Consider the following 18,422-nt stretch of genomic DNA (forward strand, 5'->3'; position numbering starts at 1 on the left):
TTTTTATTAGTACTACTGTAAGTTAAACTAAGTTTTGCCAAGACATCGCATGTATTATGTATTAATAATTGTAGTATTATATTACACGTTGTTGCAATTAGCTTAAGGGGATTCGATGCCGTGTTCTTTTCCAAACGTGCCAATTGATCTAATGAAGCAACAACAGTTCTAAAAACAGATTTGAATTTGTCGTTAAGACAACTTGAGATCGACTTCCCCACATTTTTTATATCAACCCCATGAATTCCTAAAATATAAAATGAAGAGTAATTAAAAAATTGTCATATTTTAATTTTTAGAGAGGTTAAAATCTAAAAATCAAAAATGTGGGAAAGTGGATCTTAATTAGACTTGACGAAAAATTAAAATCTGTTTTCAGAATTCTTATCACTTCATTATATCAATCGGTACGGTTGGTAAAGACTACGCCTAAAATCCTATGTCTCGCCTGTGTTAGACAAAGACAAAAAACCACAGTATCGAAAAGTCCCTTAGGGCTTATAGAGTCATCAATACCGATGTACTGTTGAAGAAAGAGAACAAGTTCGTGATAAATTATATAGTTTAAGATTAGTGTAATAGTATGAAAACTCCGAAAGTTATATTTTGCATAGAAAATGATAACTTTGGTCTAAAAAATAGAATGTTTCAAACACGGTTTTCAAGTAATTTTTGAATTTTAACAGAAATCGTTTATATTTTCGTTTTGAATATTAACCAACTTCATTCACATTTAAATTTTAAACACTCGTATAAAATTAATCTGGCTTCATGCCAAATATTTTTTTATTTCGGTAAATGCAAGTTACGAGCAATTTTGTAAAACATTTTCAAACCTTTGATTAAACAATTTTTAATTACAAATAAATTGGACATTTCGAACAAATTGAACTAAATTTTACTTATAACAAAACAGTATTTTCCATATTTTTTAATTTCTGTAAGAACTATTTATGAGGAACCTTGTATTTAATTTTCAAACTTTGTGACTTTGGAAAAAATAGAACTTAATTGCTAGGAGATGCAAGTATAAATATTTGTTTACATTTCAAGTACTTATATATCTACATCATTTTTAGTTTACAACAAATGAAACAAAATAAATTCCGTCAAAGACTATTCTTAAGTAAATTTTCCTGTTTTTCCATAACTTTTTGTCTTTCCTGATTATTTTGGAATGTTTTTTGATCCACAAAAAACGAACTAAATTCAAATTTTTGGTACCAGAAACCACTCACAAAATTGATGAATATAGAAGCATTTGTATTAATCCAAAAGGTGGTCAATACATCCAATACATAATAAGTGTATGATACCAAGAATAGCTTCCAAGTTGAAAATGTGATTATTTTATAAATTATTAATATAAAAATATATATTACCTTATTTTCAGGATGTTTTAATAATTATAGTTTTATTTTTATAACCTTAAGTTTAATTAGCTAATTATAATATTCAAGTGTGTTCAAGATATACAACTTTTATTGGATATGTTATTTTATTGTGTTGAATTGTTATTTAAATAATTATACCTTTTTGTTAATAACGATTGAATAGGCTTAAAATTATTTATTTTCAGCTTAATATTTTGTATCTCTAAAATAACATCTTATAAGATAATATGTTTGGCTTGGTTAGGCGCGGTTGTACCCTCAATCTGCTGCAACGCTCTGAGCGTACGTATCGGCCGTCGTTGCTAGCACTCAGATGGGTGACCACCCGGGTTTTTAGCTACACATACGAACTTGTTCCAACCAACCCCCCCTCCCACCATACAGCACCGGTATATTGAACTATTGGAGTAGATACAATTGTTGTTGTTTTCAACAATACATAAATTATGTTTTGATATTATCATTGTCAACTTTGAAAAACTGTTATTTATTATGTTTCTAGTTTTTTTAATTACATAAGTATAACTTTTCTTTTTTTCGATAATTAAAACCAAGTATATTTAATTTAATTATTGTATATACATAAATTAATAACTAATTTAAAACATCTTATACATTGAATAGTATTTGAAAACAAATCTGTTTATGTGATTTAATTTTACTATTTAACAAGATCTTTTTTTAACCAGCTTACCTATCTTTGTCTTATCAAAAGTCTTAATATATTGCACATCATGGTTATTTACAAATAATTAATAAAAATACATAAATTAAAAAATAATTTTTATAATTAATTGAATTATTAGTTAGGTTAAAATCAATATGAAAATCACATTAGTACAATTTTATATTCAGTGATAATATAAAATAACTAGTGAATAAAAAATCCTAATGGATGTTTTTTATGTTGTTTTTATATTATATGGTTTTTTTCCTAGATTAATTAATTTTTAAAACGTACATATTTCAATGGTATAAAAATATTATAAGCAAATACAATTTTTTAGTTGAATACTTAAGTTAAATCTTAAATAACTGAATCTATATGCAAGCAAATATTTAAACATATATGATATATGTACTTAACAGTACTGCACAAATAGTTTATCCTAGATAAGTCATAGGCTTAGATTCTAAATCTTCTTGTATTTTGTCAAAAATAAGATTAAAACGTGCCAAAAATTGAATTATCTAATACTTGTATAGTTGTATCTTGTTATAGTACCAAGTATTTTTCAATTGTTTCGATAACTATACCGTACATTTTTTTTTGTTTTGTTATTTTATTGATCAGTTGATTCTTTGCAAGCATGTCAACTATCATTATGTATTGTTATTTTAAACGTGTGATCAGTAAAAACTCTTCTAGTCCTCAGTGAATTCTTATTGTTTATTACATCATTAATAATGTTTCTAATCTCATCATTCAATAATATTATAGTTATATGTTGTAATCCATCATCAATAGTATCAATAAATAAAAATTATTTTTAGTTATGATTTATGTATATCTATGTATACTTAATACTTTGTGAAAGAAAAATATGTCGAAATAATCCCAATTCAATTTATAAAAGAGTGGGTTTCTCGATTATGAATTATGGTTTGGGGATTGTTAATGAATTTAATATAGTAAACCCAGTGGTAGAGTAATTATATAACTGAAATCTGAAATGTTTCAAAATAATATATAATATGTAGTACGTTAATTAGTTTTTTTTGTATAGTGCAATATTTACTGTTTATATCATTTTTCATAATCTAAAGTCTTTTGTGTATATCACCCACTAAAAATAAACCAATTCTCGTTTTTGTTCTCATTTTATCTTTGGATCTTCAATCGTAATACAGCGCCCTTTAGCTTTAATCTTATACATTTTATTCGTATTATTTCCATATTTCGTTCGTTGAATTATACACACCATTGAACATGTAATCCAGTTTCATAGAACATTTTTCTGACATTAGAACTATGTTTAAAAAAACTCGCTATTTCTTCATTTTATACGTAATTTTGTTTGGTCCATATTAAGAAAAATCTATAATGTAAAATATACTTAACGTTTAGTTATGCTATTAGTGTAATTCTACGAAAAAAAACATCGCAAAACCATTCAAGTTTAAGTTTATTCCTTAACTATTGTATAGTGTTACGTGTAATCAAACCTAAATTTATTTTGGTATTAATAAGAAAAAAAATAACATGGTTTTCCCACGTTTTTCTAATATATAGTGTTCGAGTTTGGTCTAATATTCTAGTTTATTGAAATTTGCTTAAAAAAAGTACAAATCATATAAATGGTTTGGTAAAGAGCCACGTATTTTTTTTTGCATATTTAAAAATAGTGGCCAATACCGTTGAACTGAACTGTGTGCGTGGGAGTTTTATCTTTGCCGCACTTCATTATAATATATTATGACCATTTGTTGATGATTTCATCATTTCTGTTTTGCAATGACCAGAAATCAATATTTTCGTTTGATTATTTATGTATGAAAATAATATTCCATTCTGCCAGCATAGTGAGAATGCATTTCCGATCAAATATTCTCAACGGTAACAACCTGCGAGAAAAAAGCCTTTCACCCGACCCGGTCGTGTCACGTTTTCATTGTGAATTGTGATACAATTTTTTTCACGAAGCCATTCTCTGTAGAGGGTTATTACTTATTACTTGTTATTATTATTATTATTATTATTATTATTATTATTGTTATTATTATCATCATCAAATTTGCAAGATTAATGTTAATAATATCATTTACGGATGATTGAAATGTAGATTATAATTTTTTTTCATATGAACAATCGTTTGCGTTTTGGCATTCAAATACCACTTTCGCGCGTTTACGCACGATTTAATTCTTTCAACATCTCTGGAGCTTTTACTTTTTGTGCCCGGAGCAATACCGGTGCAGCGCAGTCTTATATGTACGCCCGGTACACCTGATGATATAAGATTTGTTAGTGAATTATACCGGTTGATACACATTTCCACTACAGGAAGTTCGTAAGAGGTTCTTTTGTTTCAAAAAGAAAAACAATTTTTAAAAGTCCACCGGCCAAAACCACTTATTGTTGTGACTTAAATGGTCGTACCTGAACGATTTCGCTACTTATATCTATTATGTAACCGTACACCTACCTATTTAATCTAAAATCCAACGCAACATTTTCGTATAAGTATTTCTATAATATTATAATGATTACCGCGGAAACCGATGTCAGGTGTACCGTTGTTAGCCGCATGTTTACTACTATACTACATATACATTCAAATATTGCATACATCTTTACAGATTGTCTGTGTGCATTGTTTTTATTGAACCTGTTTTCAATACTGTTATGGGTTTATGTTGATATAGTTAAAAACCGCAGAATGTTCATCATTAATGATGTATAGCACTATACTAATATAGTAATATGTTAGATTCAATGTACTTATATCAGAACTTTTAATAGATTTTTGTCAAATAGAGTATGGGTGTAGTATACCTGGTGTAGTTATTATTCCTACTTTCTAGTTAGTAATTAAAAATCGCATTCCGTTGTTTTAATACTAAACATGAAACAAATACAAATACATAAGAAAAACTTAATTTTCAACAATTAATAAATAATATTTGTACATTGTCTTTTTAATTTAATAAATATTTAATATCGTATAAAATAGTTTGGATTTACAAAATTGATGAACTACGTATGTGTCACTCATATTATGTGTTTGGTAATATAGCCAAAGTTAAGTAATATTATGTTGTATACTTTTATAGTGGGATATATCTGACAAATATCGATTTACTACTGTATAACTGTTTTTCATTACTAAGGTAATAAAAAGTAATACATCATTTAGTTATGATGGGTTTTTTTACACCTTCCTTTGTAAACGCTTAACAATTCAACCATTTTTCAACAGTATAATAGTTATTTTTTAGGTTTTAACTCATAACTATAGGACATCTATACAAAATAATACGACGAACAAAAATTTATTTGTTGTACAATGTACATGAATATTTTTATTCACCGTAATATATTTATTTAAAAGATGCGTAACGTACTAACGTGTGCTTTAATACCTACTATTAGTCAGAAAAGATTTTTTTAATATTTATAATGAAGTAAAAATATGAATCATTAATAAACTATCACAATATTATGTATTTATTATTTTTCGATTTTGAATGTAGGCGTAGGTAACTAATACCTAGTATTTTTAAGGGGATGCATTATTTTACCTTACCCAAGAAATACCATACGGAGACCATCAATTGTTGCGATATAGATTTTTAGATTAACTAATACATTTCTAAAATTTTGAGTTTGTTTCAAATTACTCATTTATCGAAGAGTTTGTCTTGTTGATTGAAAATATATTTTGTGTATCGTATATCCTATGATCCTACTATCACTTCCAAGTTCTTTTCTCTGTACAATATGTGTTATTTTTATAATTTACCCGACACCTTATTAATTTAATCATTAAAACTTCATACACTCATATCATTCTTTTTTCGTATATAACACATTAAAAATAGATAACGAGATATTTATTAGGTAACGTATATTATATACTACGCTCAATAACAAAGACCACTATGTCAACGCTCTTCTGAATAATAACTTCTATATTATAGTATAAAATTGGCTATTTTTCTCTTTCATTATGTTCATTATTGTAAGTTGACACTTGTGTGACGTGCGTGTACAGTTTCAAACATAAAAGTGTGATGACTGATGACTGATGAGGCGTCTAGTTTCTCGTATTTTTTAACAATCAATATAGAATTATTGATTTTCATATTAAACTCTTGGGTAATTCGACTGTCAAATCGTACAGTTCAAGACAATTGTCAATTACTATATTTAAATTCTTTTATATCTTATACAATTTCTATTCAATCTTTGGTGAAGTTTTAAAATTGGAATTTACCTACAAAAGTTGTATCTTTTCTCCTTGCTTTATTAATAATATTATTACAATCTAACTGTCTTATATTACATTAGTTAAATAGTATTACTTTAAAAACTGGAGGAAAATGTTTTTTTTATGTCAGAAAGATGGTCATACACTTATATGTATACATACCTATTATTTAATTGATTATCAAAATGATAGGATAGTCTGTTGAGTTTTTAAATAATTGTCTTTCTAGTTTATAGTACCTTTTTGTATAGAAATTATTAAGTCTTTAGTAATAATTAACTTGCGAGTTTTTAAAAAATTACTTAATTACGTGCTACAATTTAAATAACTGTATTGGTTAAATGTCATCAATTACCCACGTATACATTACATTTACTTTCGCCTCCAATTAATTTATAACGCGATTTCGTATTTTATGCACAAATAAATAAATGTAACTACCTATTAATAAATTACTAGTGTAAGAAAAACTAATATATATATTATATATATGTATTTTTAATGACTGTTATTATAAATATTGATTACATAATTCAATTATTCTAGTTCAAAACAATAACCGACATAATGTATAATAACAAAATATACGTTTTATTAAAAAAATTTATGAAAAAATCATAATTAAGTAGTGGGATCTGTATAGGCTGATTCTTTTAACAAAATACAGGCATTATTTCAAAAATTAAGGGTTTTTGAAACATTTTTTGTCTATTTATATTAAGGTCATTACAAAACTATATTTTCAAAATAAATAATAATTAAACATTAAAAACGTCCTATATGTATCATCCTGTATTGTATAAGTAAACTGAAATAGTTTAGGATGTAACCACTATTTAGGTACCGACCCACTACCGACTAGCCAATTTAGGATAAAGTTAATTACCAACAGAATTCGTGCTAATATATAATTAACTCGTGTAGATTGAATAAAGGCTTCATTTTCCTTTCCGCATTTAATAACTTTCATATTAACTAATATTTAGCTAAGTATATTATTTTGTTTCGCATTGTAATTTGTAATTATATTAATATATTACGTTTATCTTAAATGATCTTATTTTTTTTTACACATTCACCTTAGTAGCCAAGTAGGTACTTATACCTATATTCGAGGGTGTTCTAAGTTTTCTCATATTAAGTATTTACTAAACCACGTGACCCACACTGTATATGTCTATTCTTCGTGTGTTTCTTTCATCATTTTTGTGTTTCACGTATTAAAGCATTGTGTAACTTTTGTTAACGTACCACAGAATATAACAAAACGTTCTATTCATTTGGACCACAAATTATTACCAAATAACTGAAATAACCGAAAAGTTGAGACGTTTTTGATTTTTATAACTTTATTCGACAATCGCCCTAACTGCTACTACCCGTGATACTCATACTATAAATTTATTGTCTATATTATCCAAGTCGATGGTGTCACGTTAATTAAGGTTACGTTTTACGCAATCTGTTCTCAGCAAATCATTATAAAAATCTCTTAGTGATTGTTCGTGAGTTTGAAATTTTAAATAATCTTCAGTCACGTGTACCAGTAACCAGTATATATTATTAACAACGTACTGAACCATGTGGTAATTACCTGAGGTTAATTTCAAGACGTATGCATAACGTGGTATATACGTTTATTGTTGTTTCTATTATAATATATCCATACAACTACAATAATTCATACTGTATTTCGATTGTTTATTTAACGTTCTTTGATTATTATTTATTGTCCTACAATACTACTTCTATATTTTATTATAGTATAATACCTTAAATGGATTTATAACATTTCTTTCGCTCGAAGTATTCATAAAGAACTTCTCATGCTTTCTATATGCTATATACAGTAATATACATTATACATTATTTATTATATATTGTATCCATGTACAATTATATCCAAAACTATTGTTTTAAATCAGGAAATACGCACATGCATAATGTTCATTCGTATATATCGTGTACCTATATATTTACAGCCTTGGATTCTCGGTCTGTTTGAATTTGTACTCGCCGAATAGTCTAACTTAATATTTATTATAATGACAATAATATTATTAAATTCATATTTTAATCACTATCATTAATACTTGTGCACCTAATTGTTAACGTTATTAGTTCATTTAATAGATGTATTCACTTATAGATTTTTAAAATTACAATTAAGCACATAATACTTTTATGTAGGTAGGTACTTTTTTAATTGATGACCTAAAATGATTTCTGTTGTTATTTCATTAAAAACTTATATATAACAATTCATTTGATACTTGTACCTACTCAAAAATGTATATGACCCTCTCTGATACGAAATCGAATTTAACCTAAATCCGATTTCTTTTTCTTACGTATGTACAGTGTACTGCACTACTGCATTTTTTAATTTATAATAATTTACTGATAATACTTTATTTAATAGTATTTTTATATTTGTATAAGTACTTATTATTTTATCATATTTTTTTTTATGTATTAAAATTTATAGTTTAACCTTGGGATAAACGCGACACGCATTTATATGCACGTTAATTCATAATATATTTTAAACTTGAAAATTACGAATTGTTATTATTTATTATTTTCATTATCTTGAACCCTTGTAATTATTTCTATTGTTTTGACATACAATTATTTAATTTTATAGTTATGACATTTCGTATGTAGTACCCATATCTACAGCTCTATTATTGCATTGAAAAACGTAGGTATTATATGAATTACCTTAACAATGACTCCCGTTTGATGAAATTGTAATTGTAATTTAAACGTATGTAGGTAAAAAGTAGTATATAATGATGAATTATACGTGTTTAAATTGTAACCTTTTCGATAACATAGCTGTGATGTACAAAATGCAGAGAATTATTTTAAACGCTTTTGCAATTCGACAAATAGAAAAAGTTATAGTGTACCGACAAATGTTCTGCAGTGATTATGCAGATTGTATAGGGTGACTTTTTAATACTAGCAGGTAGATTACCCTGGCACCCAAATGTCCAAATTGTTTATAACACTCGTTATAATTTGAATTAGCTCTTCCTTGAAAAATGTAGTTTAATAATATATCGTGTTGATAGAGTTAGATTTAGAGGAGGAATATACACTGTATATAGTGCAGACACGTGGAATACTTCTCAATTCGTTTGTTTGCATTAAATTGTTCAGGAAAATGCTTTGCTTCAAAAACTTAAATTAAAAAATATGGACCATCGCTTAAATAAAAATTACAAGCATCGCCTTGTACAGATCGAAAATGCAGTTACAAAAAATAAACAAACAGACTCCGGGCGTACAGACGCACGCGGAAACGACGGCGCGTGCGGATCAATAAACGTATCTACCACCACCCTATTACTCTCTCGAATACCACCCCTTTTATAATATCAGTTGCGTCACGTAGGGAAATATATGGCAGTGTGATCGCTTATCAACTCACCGACTACTTGGAACTGTCTTTTTAGTTGATACAAATATTTTGATTAATTGTCCTGTGTCCGTTGTAAAAATATAACACGTATAATAATATATATAATACACTATTGTGATATGTGTTTCAGTTCTATGCAGCAACCGCGTAAGCCAAATGACAAAAACCTATAATGATATCGAAGCAGTAACCCAACTATTAGCTGAAGTGAGTATACTTTTATATATAACATTATTAAACAATTATTGTTGTTATTTTTTTTTTATTGTGCTTTTGTTCAAAAAGAATTTAAGCACATCTGTAATATCATTAATTTTATAAAATATTATTATAATAATAATAATGAAAATTAATTGTTTTTGTTTTTTCAATTTATGAATCGTGTCTTAAACGTTTTGTAATTTAGTTTTTTATTTTTATTAAACAGAAAGAAAAAGATTTGGAGCTAACAGCACGTATTGGCAAAGAACTTTTGACCGGCAACCAGACGCTTGAAGCCAGGGTGGGTTTGCTTGAGACAGAGTTAAAAACTGTCAATGAGCGTTACACACAGGCTTCGTACGAGCTGCAGAAAAAAAACGACCTCATCAAAATACTCAGCAATGATGCCGACGAAACTGGCTACGAAGGGAGTGAGTATAGTTTTAAATTGAAAATACAGCCGTTATATTTTAAGACCTTCAATTAAAAAAAAAATACCTTTTGTCTACCCTAAGGGTTTGAACTTAATAATATTTTTAATGGTGTTATTTTTTTCATTGTTTGTTAGATGATGATGCAGTTGAAAACGAAAAGTATTACGGCGTCAGTGTCGGTTATTTGCAAACACGACTCAAAAATCTGGAAGACGAGAACCGTAGCTTGCGTGGTGAGGCGAACAGACTTGCAATGGAAACCGACGAGGTAGAAGCAAAGGAAGCACAACTAATGTCGGACTTTGCATCTCAACTCAGTGTCACGAGGTCTGACCTGTCCGTTATCATGGAACAAGCAGACAAGCACAGGGAAGAGAACGTAACACTGCATAACAACTGCGAGTTCCTACGCTCAAAGTTGGCCAGCATCGAGACGTCATTAAAAATTGTATGTAACCCTTTTAGTTATTCTTAGTCTAGTGATGTCATAAACTCTGATTTTCAAGCTCAAACCCAAACTAAACTGTTCAAATTTTATATCAAACATGAACTGAACTTTTTAAATAATCAAAATATATTTTACATTATTAAAAAAACTAATTTTATAATTTTTAATAAAATGATAATCATTAATATTTAATTAATGTGGCTAATTCAATTACATGATAATAGTTCATATTATGATGTTAAATATTCTTATTTTGTTTAGCGGTAAATATTGAGTATTGTATCAAGAATAATTATATTTATTACTACAACTTAAAATATTTAAAAAATAATTTTTTGTTTGTCTGTATGTTAGCACCCTCCTCCTATAATTGATTTTTCATTATACCTTACCTATTTACATATTCGTGTTTTCATAACTTTATAATTTTTCAGAAAAATGACGAGAATGATGAACTTATGGCCATGTTGATGTTGGCAAGGGACACACAAAATGAGTTGGCATCTGAAATTGTTGAAGTGAAAAAACAATATGAAGAAGCACTTACCATGCTTCATGAATGTCAAACCGAACTCAAAGGATATAGGGACAAACACATACCGCTAGCTCGAGCTGGCCCACTATTCACATCTCTTCCACCATACTTGAACTCAAATGGGCTGCACAGCCATGGTCACAGCTCTTTGGAAAGCTCATTGTTTTCTGAACTTAGTCTGGATTCAGGAATATGTACAGGACGAATGTGAGTGAACAGCTACAATTGCTGCGAGTATACAACACAAACAATATGCATATATTAATTTTGTCTTTTTATTTAGGTCTGGGGCAAGTAGTTATAAGAAGTCTATTGGAATGATGAAGTTGACGTCAGCTATGGAAACAAGCACTAGAAACTTGTCCAGGCAAACGGCGTACAATGATCTTACTGAGGAATCTCCTACTCATAGTGACTGCGATGATTTCTCTGATACCGATTCATTTATCATGTAAAATTATTTTTTTTTTTTTTTAAATTATTGGCATGTCATTAATTATTTTTATGTGAAATGTGAACGGTTATAGTGAACAACCTGGTATACCTGGTGCTCCTGGATCTGAAGATTTAGCTAATGCCTTGAAACGTCTAACACCAGCATCGATAAAAGCCAGACGAGCAGCGTTAGGTTCTGGTTTCATGTTTGCTGATCCTTATGACTCAGCAGATACAAGAACCCCCGACTCGATTATGTCTACTGGTAGCATAAGTTTGACAACTTGGAAAACACCAAATAAACTACAGGTTATTTGATATATTTATATAAACTCTCTATCATCTATTTTGTTTTATCTGACTTTGTATATGGTGTCTAGTTGGTTAAACCCATGCAAGGTTCATTTACGCTACAACAGTGGAATGCTCAATCTGTTCCATCTCTCAGCTCTATTCTGGAAGAACAACCTCAAGGTGTGATCAAAAAGAGTGATTCAACTGCTCCCATAGCAGGGCTTCCTCAAACGTTTAGACTTGACGAAATTGAAGAAGACGAACCTCTAACTCACCCTGGAAAAATGTTTCAAATGTCCACTCACATCACTACTATTACCAATTCTATGGTCATGCATCCAGATGATGGTACAAGTGTTACAACCAGGTAACATATGACTTAATGTTTTTGTTGCAAAAAATTAATATTATATGATTTAAATTTTTAGTGTCCGAGGTAGTGCCATGTCAACTGCAGTAAATAGCCGCGCTAATAGTCGAGTGCCCACCAGAGAGACTACACCCATGTTATCTAGAAGAAATTCAACTACAACATTTTCTACTAATTGTGGATTAGCAGCCATGTTGAATGAAAGGGGTATTAGAGCAATTACACCTTCTGCCCTTGCAACACCTATGTTTTCTACAACAGCCACACCTTGTAACAGTCCATATGGATCGCCCGGTGGGTCTCCCGATCGTTCTCGTTCACCTTCGCCATCAGATTCTCCTTACTCCCATCCATTTGGATTACCTGGTAAGTTTCACCAGCATTTTTTTAAATATCTACTATTTATCAAAGATCAAACAAAAAATTCTTAAATTATTTTTTAGGATATTTGATGCACAGTGGTGCCAAATTGTTAAGAAAGACTTTAACAGGTACTGAAAGAGGAACTGAACATCACAAGTCTCGCAAATCAAAATCACTCATAAGGCCAGACAAAAAGGTAAACAATTAATATTACTATTCCTCAAATTATAGCTTTTATACATTTAAACATGTTTTAGACATTGGCTGGTATACGACTTGTAGAGACAATGAAACACTATATACCAACTGTTCCACCAGATATGTCTGGTCATCCTGTATTCGACATAGGAGACTGTGTTCCACCTAAGCCTGAAAATGGTGCATTGCAACGACGTCTAAAACAATTGGATAGTGGTAATGATACTGGCGGTCCCAGACTTCGTATGGATTTGGGTACTGTTGGTTCTTCAGCAAATGATCCTCAACCTTCGAGGGGGACCCTCATCAGTTCCATGTTTTTTGCTCGTAAAGGAGGGTTACTATAAAAAAATATATTTATAACTAGTTCGCCTTAAATGTACAATGGTGCAATGTTAATATATAATTTTATTCTTATTAAGTTATTATGGAAATCAAAGGCAATCAAATGTATTTGCTGATATATTTATCCTACTCAATTGACCATATATAAGAATCAAACATAATTTCAAAGGCTTTTTTGTTTTTAAATCATAAAGTATGATTTCCTTACCAACCCTTAGGTTTATTCTAAATTTCAAAAAATAATGTCAAAAGTAATTCTAAAAAATTCATTGATAACAACTTTTTTTTCCAAATAACAGACAATTTTTTTCTGATAGGTAATTAACCAGTAGTACCAAAAGTATTTTGGTGTATTATTTATTACATAAATAGTAACCATTAAAATGTTATGTATATTAATCCTTTAATAGTCATGCTTTGCTCATGCCTATAATACGCAAACAACGTATTTTAGATGCTTTAAGGTGCTATATAATTTAATTTATATATATATTGTTTAGTTTCTTATTTAAATAAGTCTCTTGAGACTGCATTGTTGTGTTGATTATTTCAATTTGTGTAGCTCTTACACAACAATTTATGCTTTAAGGCAATAATATGAACTCTAATTATTATTTAATTTCTTATTTTTCTTTCCTTTTTCTGCCTGTAGTCAATATATATTTCCACAAAATCCGACAATATTTATATATTTAATCCCTTATTAAAATTCTATTTAAATTTGAATTTTGAAATATGTTAATTACATCGCACAAAGTATTCAATAATAATTGTCTATTATTGCATTTAAAGTTAAAATCATTAAAAATTAGTTTTTTTTTTTATATAATTCAATTAGTGTACGTAATTAGAGTTATTTTCATCTCAACCTAAAAGAAATTATCGGTGCGATTATTTATAACTTTATTATTTTTTATTATTTTTTGTTTTTTTTAGATAAGTTTTTACTATTAATTTTATGATAATTAAGTTTATTTTTCCTTTTACCAAATAATTCTTTTACCAAATTTTCAATTTTTTTTTTTTAGGTGTGTCTAGTTTTCATTTCTTTAACCTTTAAAGATCAAATAACTATTCGATCAATATTACTTTAAAAAATGAATTACAATATTGTTATTGATGATTAAATAATAATAAAAACTGGACAAGCATAAATAGTTTTAAAAACAAGTATCCTTTTAGTTTGCTTTAAGTATGGTTTTTTTATACAGTATTCTTTCATACTGTTCACTCCAAGTGACCCGATTTTAGAATGCGTTATACGTACCTATATTGTACATATATTTTTATTTGTTTGTTATTATGTTGCGCATTATCTCGGCGTAATAATTGCAAAATAAGTATTTCTGTGTTAAAGTCTCTCGTGCGCAAATGGAGACATTTTCTGTAAGCGTAAGAGAAAAATTAAACATTTCTTTTAGTTATGAATGTTGTTTATTAAGTGATGGAGCCCCAAGGTTCGATATATATAATATAAAAAAAAAAAAATATTTTGACGAGACTGACTTAGTATTCAACCAAATTTTGTACATTTACTATATTTTTAATTAGTTAGGTTAGGCAAAATGTTTTCCAACCTGTGACATCCTCTTTTATTTAGGTTTGAAAATAATGTATTAATAGTCCAAAAAGTGCTAATGGTTACACTTTTAACATGTAAAATCAATTGTTGTGTGTATTAGTTGATGTAATAATTTATTCTGTATAATGTAATTATTTTTAGCACTAGCTGAAATAAATATAAAGATGTATTTGTTGACTGAAGCCAAACTATAATTGTTTATTATAATTAATTTGAATAATTATCCTTCTATCCATATCTCACCTATTGTTTATCTAATTTATTACATGTTTGTAAAATACAATAAAAATACTTTGAAAATAGTATGTGGATTATGAGCAATAGTGCAATCGTCAGTAGGGAAAGGACTTCCATGAATTCAGAATTTACATTTTGATTCTGGTTAATTTTGTTGTTTGCTTTGCTTCGGAAGTATAAAATACAATTCACAACGATTGCAATTAAATGACAAATACTCAACAAAATAAGTGTATATTTTGACATACTTGGGTTTGTTTTTGTTTTTGTTTTTTAAGAGTTTATTTTTAAAGTTTATCAAAATCGAGCACTGGTAGATATTTTTTGTAGGTCAATGTCAAAAATTAAATTTAACTGTGAATTTGTCTTGGAGCTGATAAGGACTAATTTTATTTTTAAGGTCAGTGTATAGTTTAGATTACAATTCATGCAATAAAATGTTTATTACACCTATTTTTGTTAAATTTTACGTATAATATTTTGTAAAATTACAATAATTGTGTAGCTCATTTAAACATTTTTCTAAAGATCACACTTTTATTTATCAGAAAAGTTTAGATTCATGGTTCAATGTGTACTTACTATGTGTGTGCTTGATTTTAATATTAATCAAGTTGTATACATATTTCAGTACATATTTAAAAATGTTGCATGTTAAATGATTTTTAATGCATCTAAGTCCTTGCTCTGATCATCAAGCAGTACTACTAAGTATTGTGGTAAGAAAAATGTATCTTGTTAATCAATTAATAACATTTATACCAAATTACCAAACTTATTACAAGATGCAGTATTGCAGTTACAAGTACAACAACTATCACTCATTAAATTATACATACATGCCAAGGCACTCCTTAGAACAAAAAAAATAATTTTACCAATGATTTATTTGTTATGAACAAATAGATATCAGGTTTTAATATTTTACTTAGTAATACTAATGAGCCTTGAAGCAGAGGTATTCAAATAATGTATTGTTGCTCTAAAGAGTGTAGCAAATGTTGTTTAAGACACTCACAGCACGGAAGAAGAAACATTTAATATGAAAACTATGATGACTGATGAGTATTGATAACTATTATGATTTATGATATTTAGATAAATAACTAAACTTACATAGTTACATAACTATTAACATGATAATTTTTTCAATTATAATTGGAAATATGTTGTGAAGACAATGATTTATTGATGATATGTGAAAACTTTCCAATTTTTACTTGGGGAAAAGAGTGCTACATTATCAATTGTACTTTTAAAAGACCATTTTTGTTGCTTATGAGTTATAATTATATAAACTAATAAATAAGAGGCTAATGGTCTATTAGTACTTAAGAATCTATAAGAACATTTACTCATATTAAATGAGGGTATTTGAGTTATACATAATTTACAAATATAGATTTTTTCATAAGACTGGATCATAGATTTTTTATACCACTAAACTAGATGTAAATAAGCTGCAGTTTTATTCACGTATCATATATTTGTGATAAGTATGCATGTACAATGTATACATGACTTAATCTACTCTAGTTTTCAATACTTTTCAAAGTTAAAAAAACCTACATGGACAAAAGACAAAAAAAACTAAGTGGCTGATGTGGCCCTATTTATTTTAACAAAATTTACTGAGCCATTTAACTTTAAGACACCCTTTATATCAAAAACTATTGACTTTATTGAAGATTTTTTTTATCGTTATCAATTTCTATACACAATGACATTTTTAAAATATTAAATTAGCCATGTATAATTATCTATAAATGTTTTTTAAGTCAAAGTAGTACAAATAAGGGCAATGACGTGTCAGCCAATAGTAATGCTTATTTAATGAGTTTCACTTCAGATTTTTATCACCATTTCTATTCTTAGTCAAAAAGTTTGAAAGTTTAAAATATTCTCATTACTTATTGCAGTATAAAAATATCTAAAATATAGGAACAATATTATTATGAGTGTTTAAATTTTTATTTTTATTTGTCAAAGTTTCCAATTGTTTTTTAGTTAATATGTCTACAATTTTCAATTTACTATGATAGGTTCCTCCTAAGTAATAAGATCACCAGTGTTTTTAAAGAAATCTAAAACACTCATAAATACATTTTAATATGCATTATTGTTTTTTATTTACATTTCAAATTCAAATTTGTATGAAAAAATATATTTAAATGAAAGATATCAATTTTGGTTAGTTTGTTGTTATTCCAAAAGTATTTGTAGGAACTTGAAAACTTTTAGCTAATTATTGTTATTATTTTTTAATATTTACTAATTATCATACACAACGCATTTAAGCTGTCATGTTATGTGGTTTATCAGTGCAAAAAAAAAATATAATTTTAAAAGAAATAAAAAATACTTTAAAATCTAATAGTATCATTTCACAAAAAAAAAAGAAAAATTAGCTTGAGTTGTTTAACACCCCTTTCATTTGAATGTAAAACTTTCCTTTCTTTGTCCCCTCCTCTTTTTTATGTACAAATTTATCTCGCTTCTCTGTTATTACATTGGGCATTTTCATTGTTCGCCAAAACATTTTATTAATTAAAAGAATAGTGGTTGATTCATCACTACTTATGATTAAATAAAAATCTTGCCAACATATTGAGTGTGTGACTGTGTGAGTGCTCAAATAATATGTAGAGTAAATTTCAGTCCCACAATAAGTGGCGTACTGAGCGTTTGAGCCCATACTTTGAATCATTATTATCGAAAAAAAGATAATCATAAGCCCATATAAGATCACATCCTACAGCAGATGACAACAACTGGTAGACCGCATAACAGCTAAAAAATTTCTAAATATTTTAAATACTTTTTATGCCTTAAGGCTTAAACCCATTAAACATGTCGGTATTGACTTATAAGTTAATAAAAGTAAGTAATATTAAATGAAATAATATTGTTTAATTCATGTGATTTTTATTTGATACAAATGAATTTAACTTTATTGTATTACTTATAAAAAAACTAAATTAGTAATAGTAGTATAAAACATAAATTTATAATAAAATATTTTTAGAAATATAAGCTGATTGTGTAATTCTAGTTGTTCTGAGCTCATCTCTGTCCAAAATCACTTTTAATTATACTCAATGATTTATCATCGAATTAAAATGTAATACCACTACAATAACCTATTCTATGACTTTTTTATATTTAATTTTATTACAATTGATTATACTGGGAGCAACAATGAAATAAAATCAAAAACTGCATAAA

At 27.8% G+C, this 18,422-nt stretch overlaps 1 protein-coding gene across 4 annotated transcripts in view; it reads left to right on the forward strand.

Moving 5' to 3' along the window:
• The window catches only part of LOC111029428 (trafficking kinesin-binding protein milt), a 29,355-nt gene extending 14,206 nt beyond the window's left edge, over positions 1-15,149 (forward strand). For 3 of the 4 annotated variants that reach the window (XM_022308422.1, XM_022308419.1, XM_022308420.1), the window contains 10 exons: positions 9,886-9,962; positions 10,183-10,387; positions 10,525-10,838; positions 11,273-11,580; positions 11,657-11,824; positions 11,901-12,117; positions 12,189-12,469; positions 12,531-12,838; positions 12,916-13,031; positions 13,093-15,149. In XM_022308422.1, coding sequence (XP_022164114.1) covers positions 9,912-9,962; positions 10,183-10,387; positions 10,525-10,838; positions 11,273-11,580; positions 11,657-11,824; positions 11,901-12,117; positions 12,189-12,469; positions 12,531-12,838; positions 12,916-13,031; positions 13,093-13,380 — 2,256 coding nt within the window. In that variant the 5' untranslated portion in view covers positions 9,886-9,911 and the 3' untranslated portion in view covers positions 13,381-15,149. The remainder of the gene's footprint in view (positions 1-9,885; positions 9,963-10,182; positions 10,388-10,524; positions 10,839-11,272; positions 11,581-11,656; positions 11,825-11,900; positions 12,118-12,188; positions 12,470-12,530; positions 12,839-12,915; positions 13,032-13,092) is intronic. The other variant, XM_022308421.1, reaches the window with a different exon arrangement.
• The last annotated feature ends 3,273 nt before the right edge of the window (positions 15,150-18,422 follow it).

This window comes from Myzus persicae, unplaced genomic scaffold (genome assembly GCF_001856785.1).
Source record: "Myzus persicae strain clone G006 unplaced genomic scaffold, MPER_G0061.0, whole genome shotgun sequence".
NCBI lineage: Eukaryota > Metazoa > Arthropoda > Insecta > Hemiptera > Aphididae > Myzus > Myzus persicae.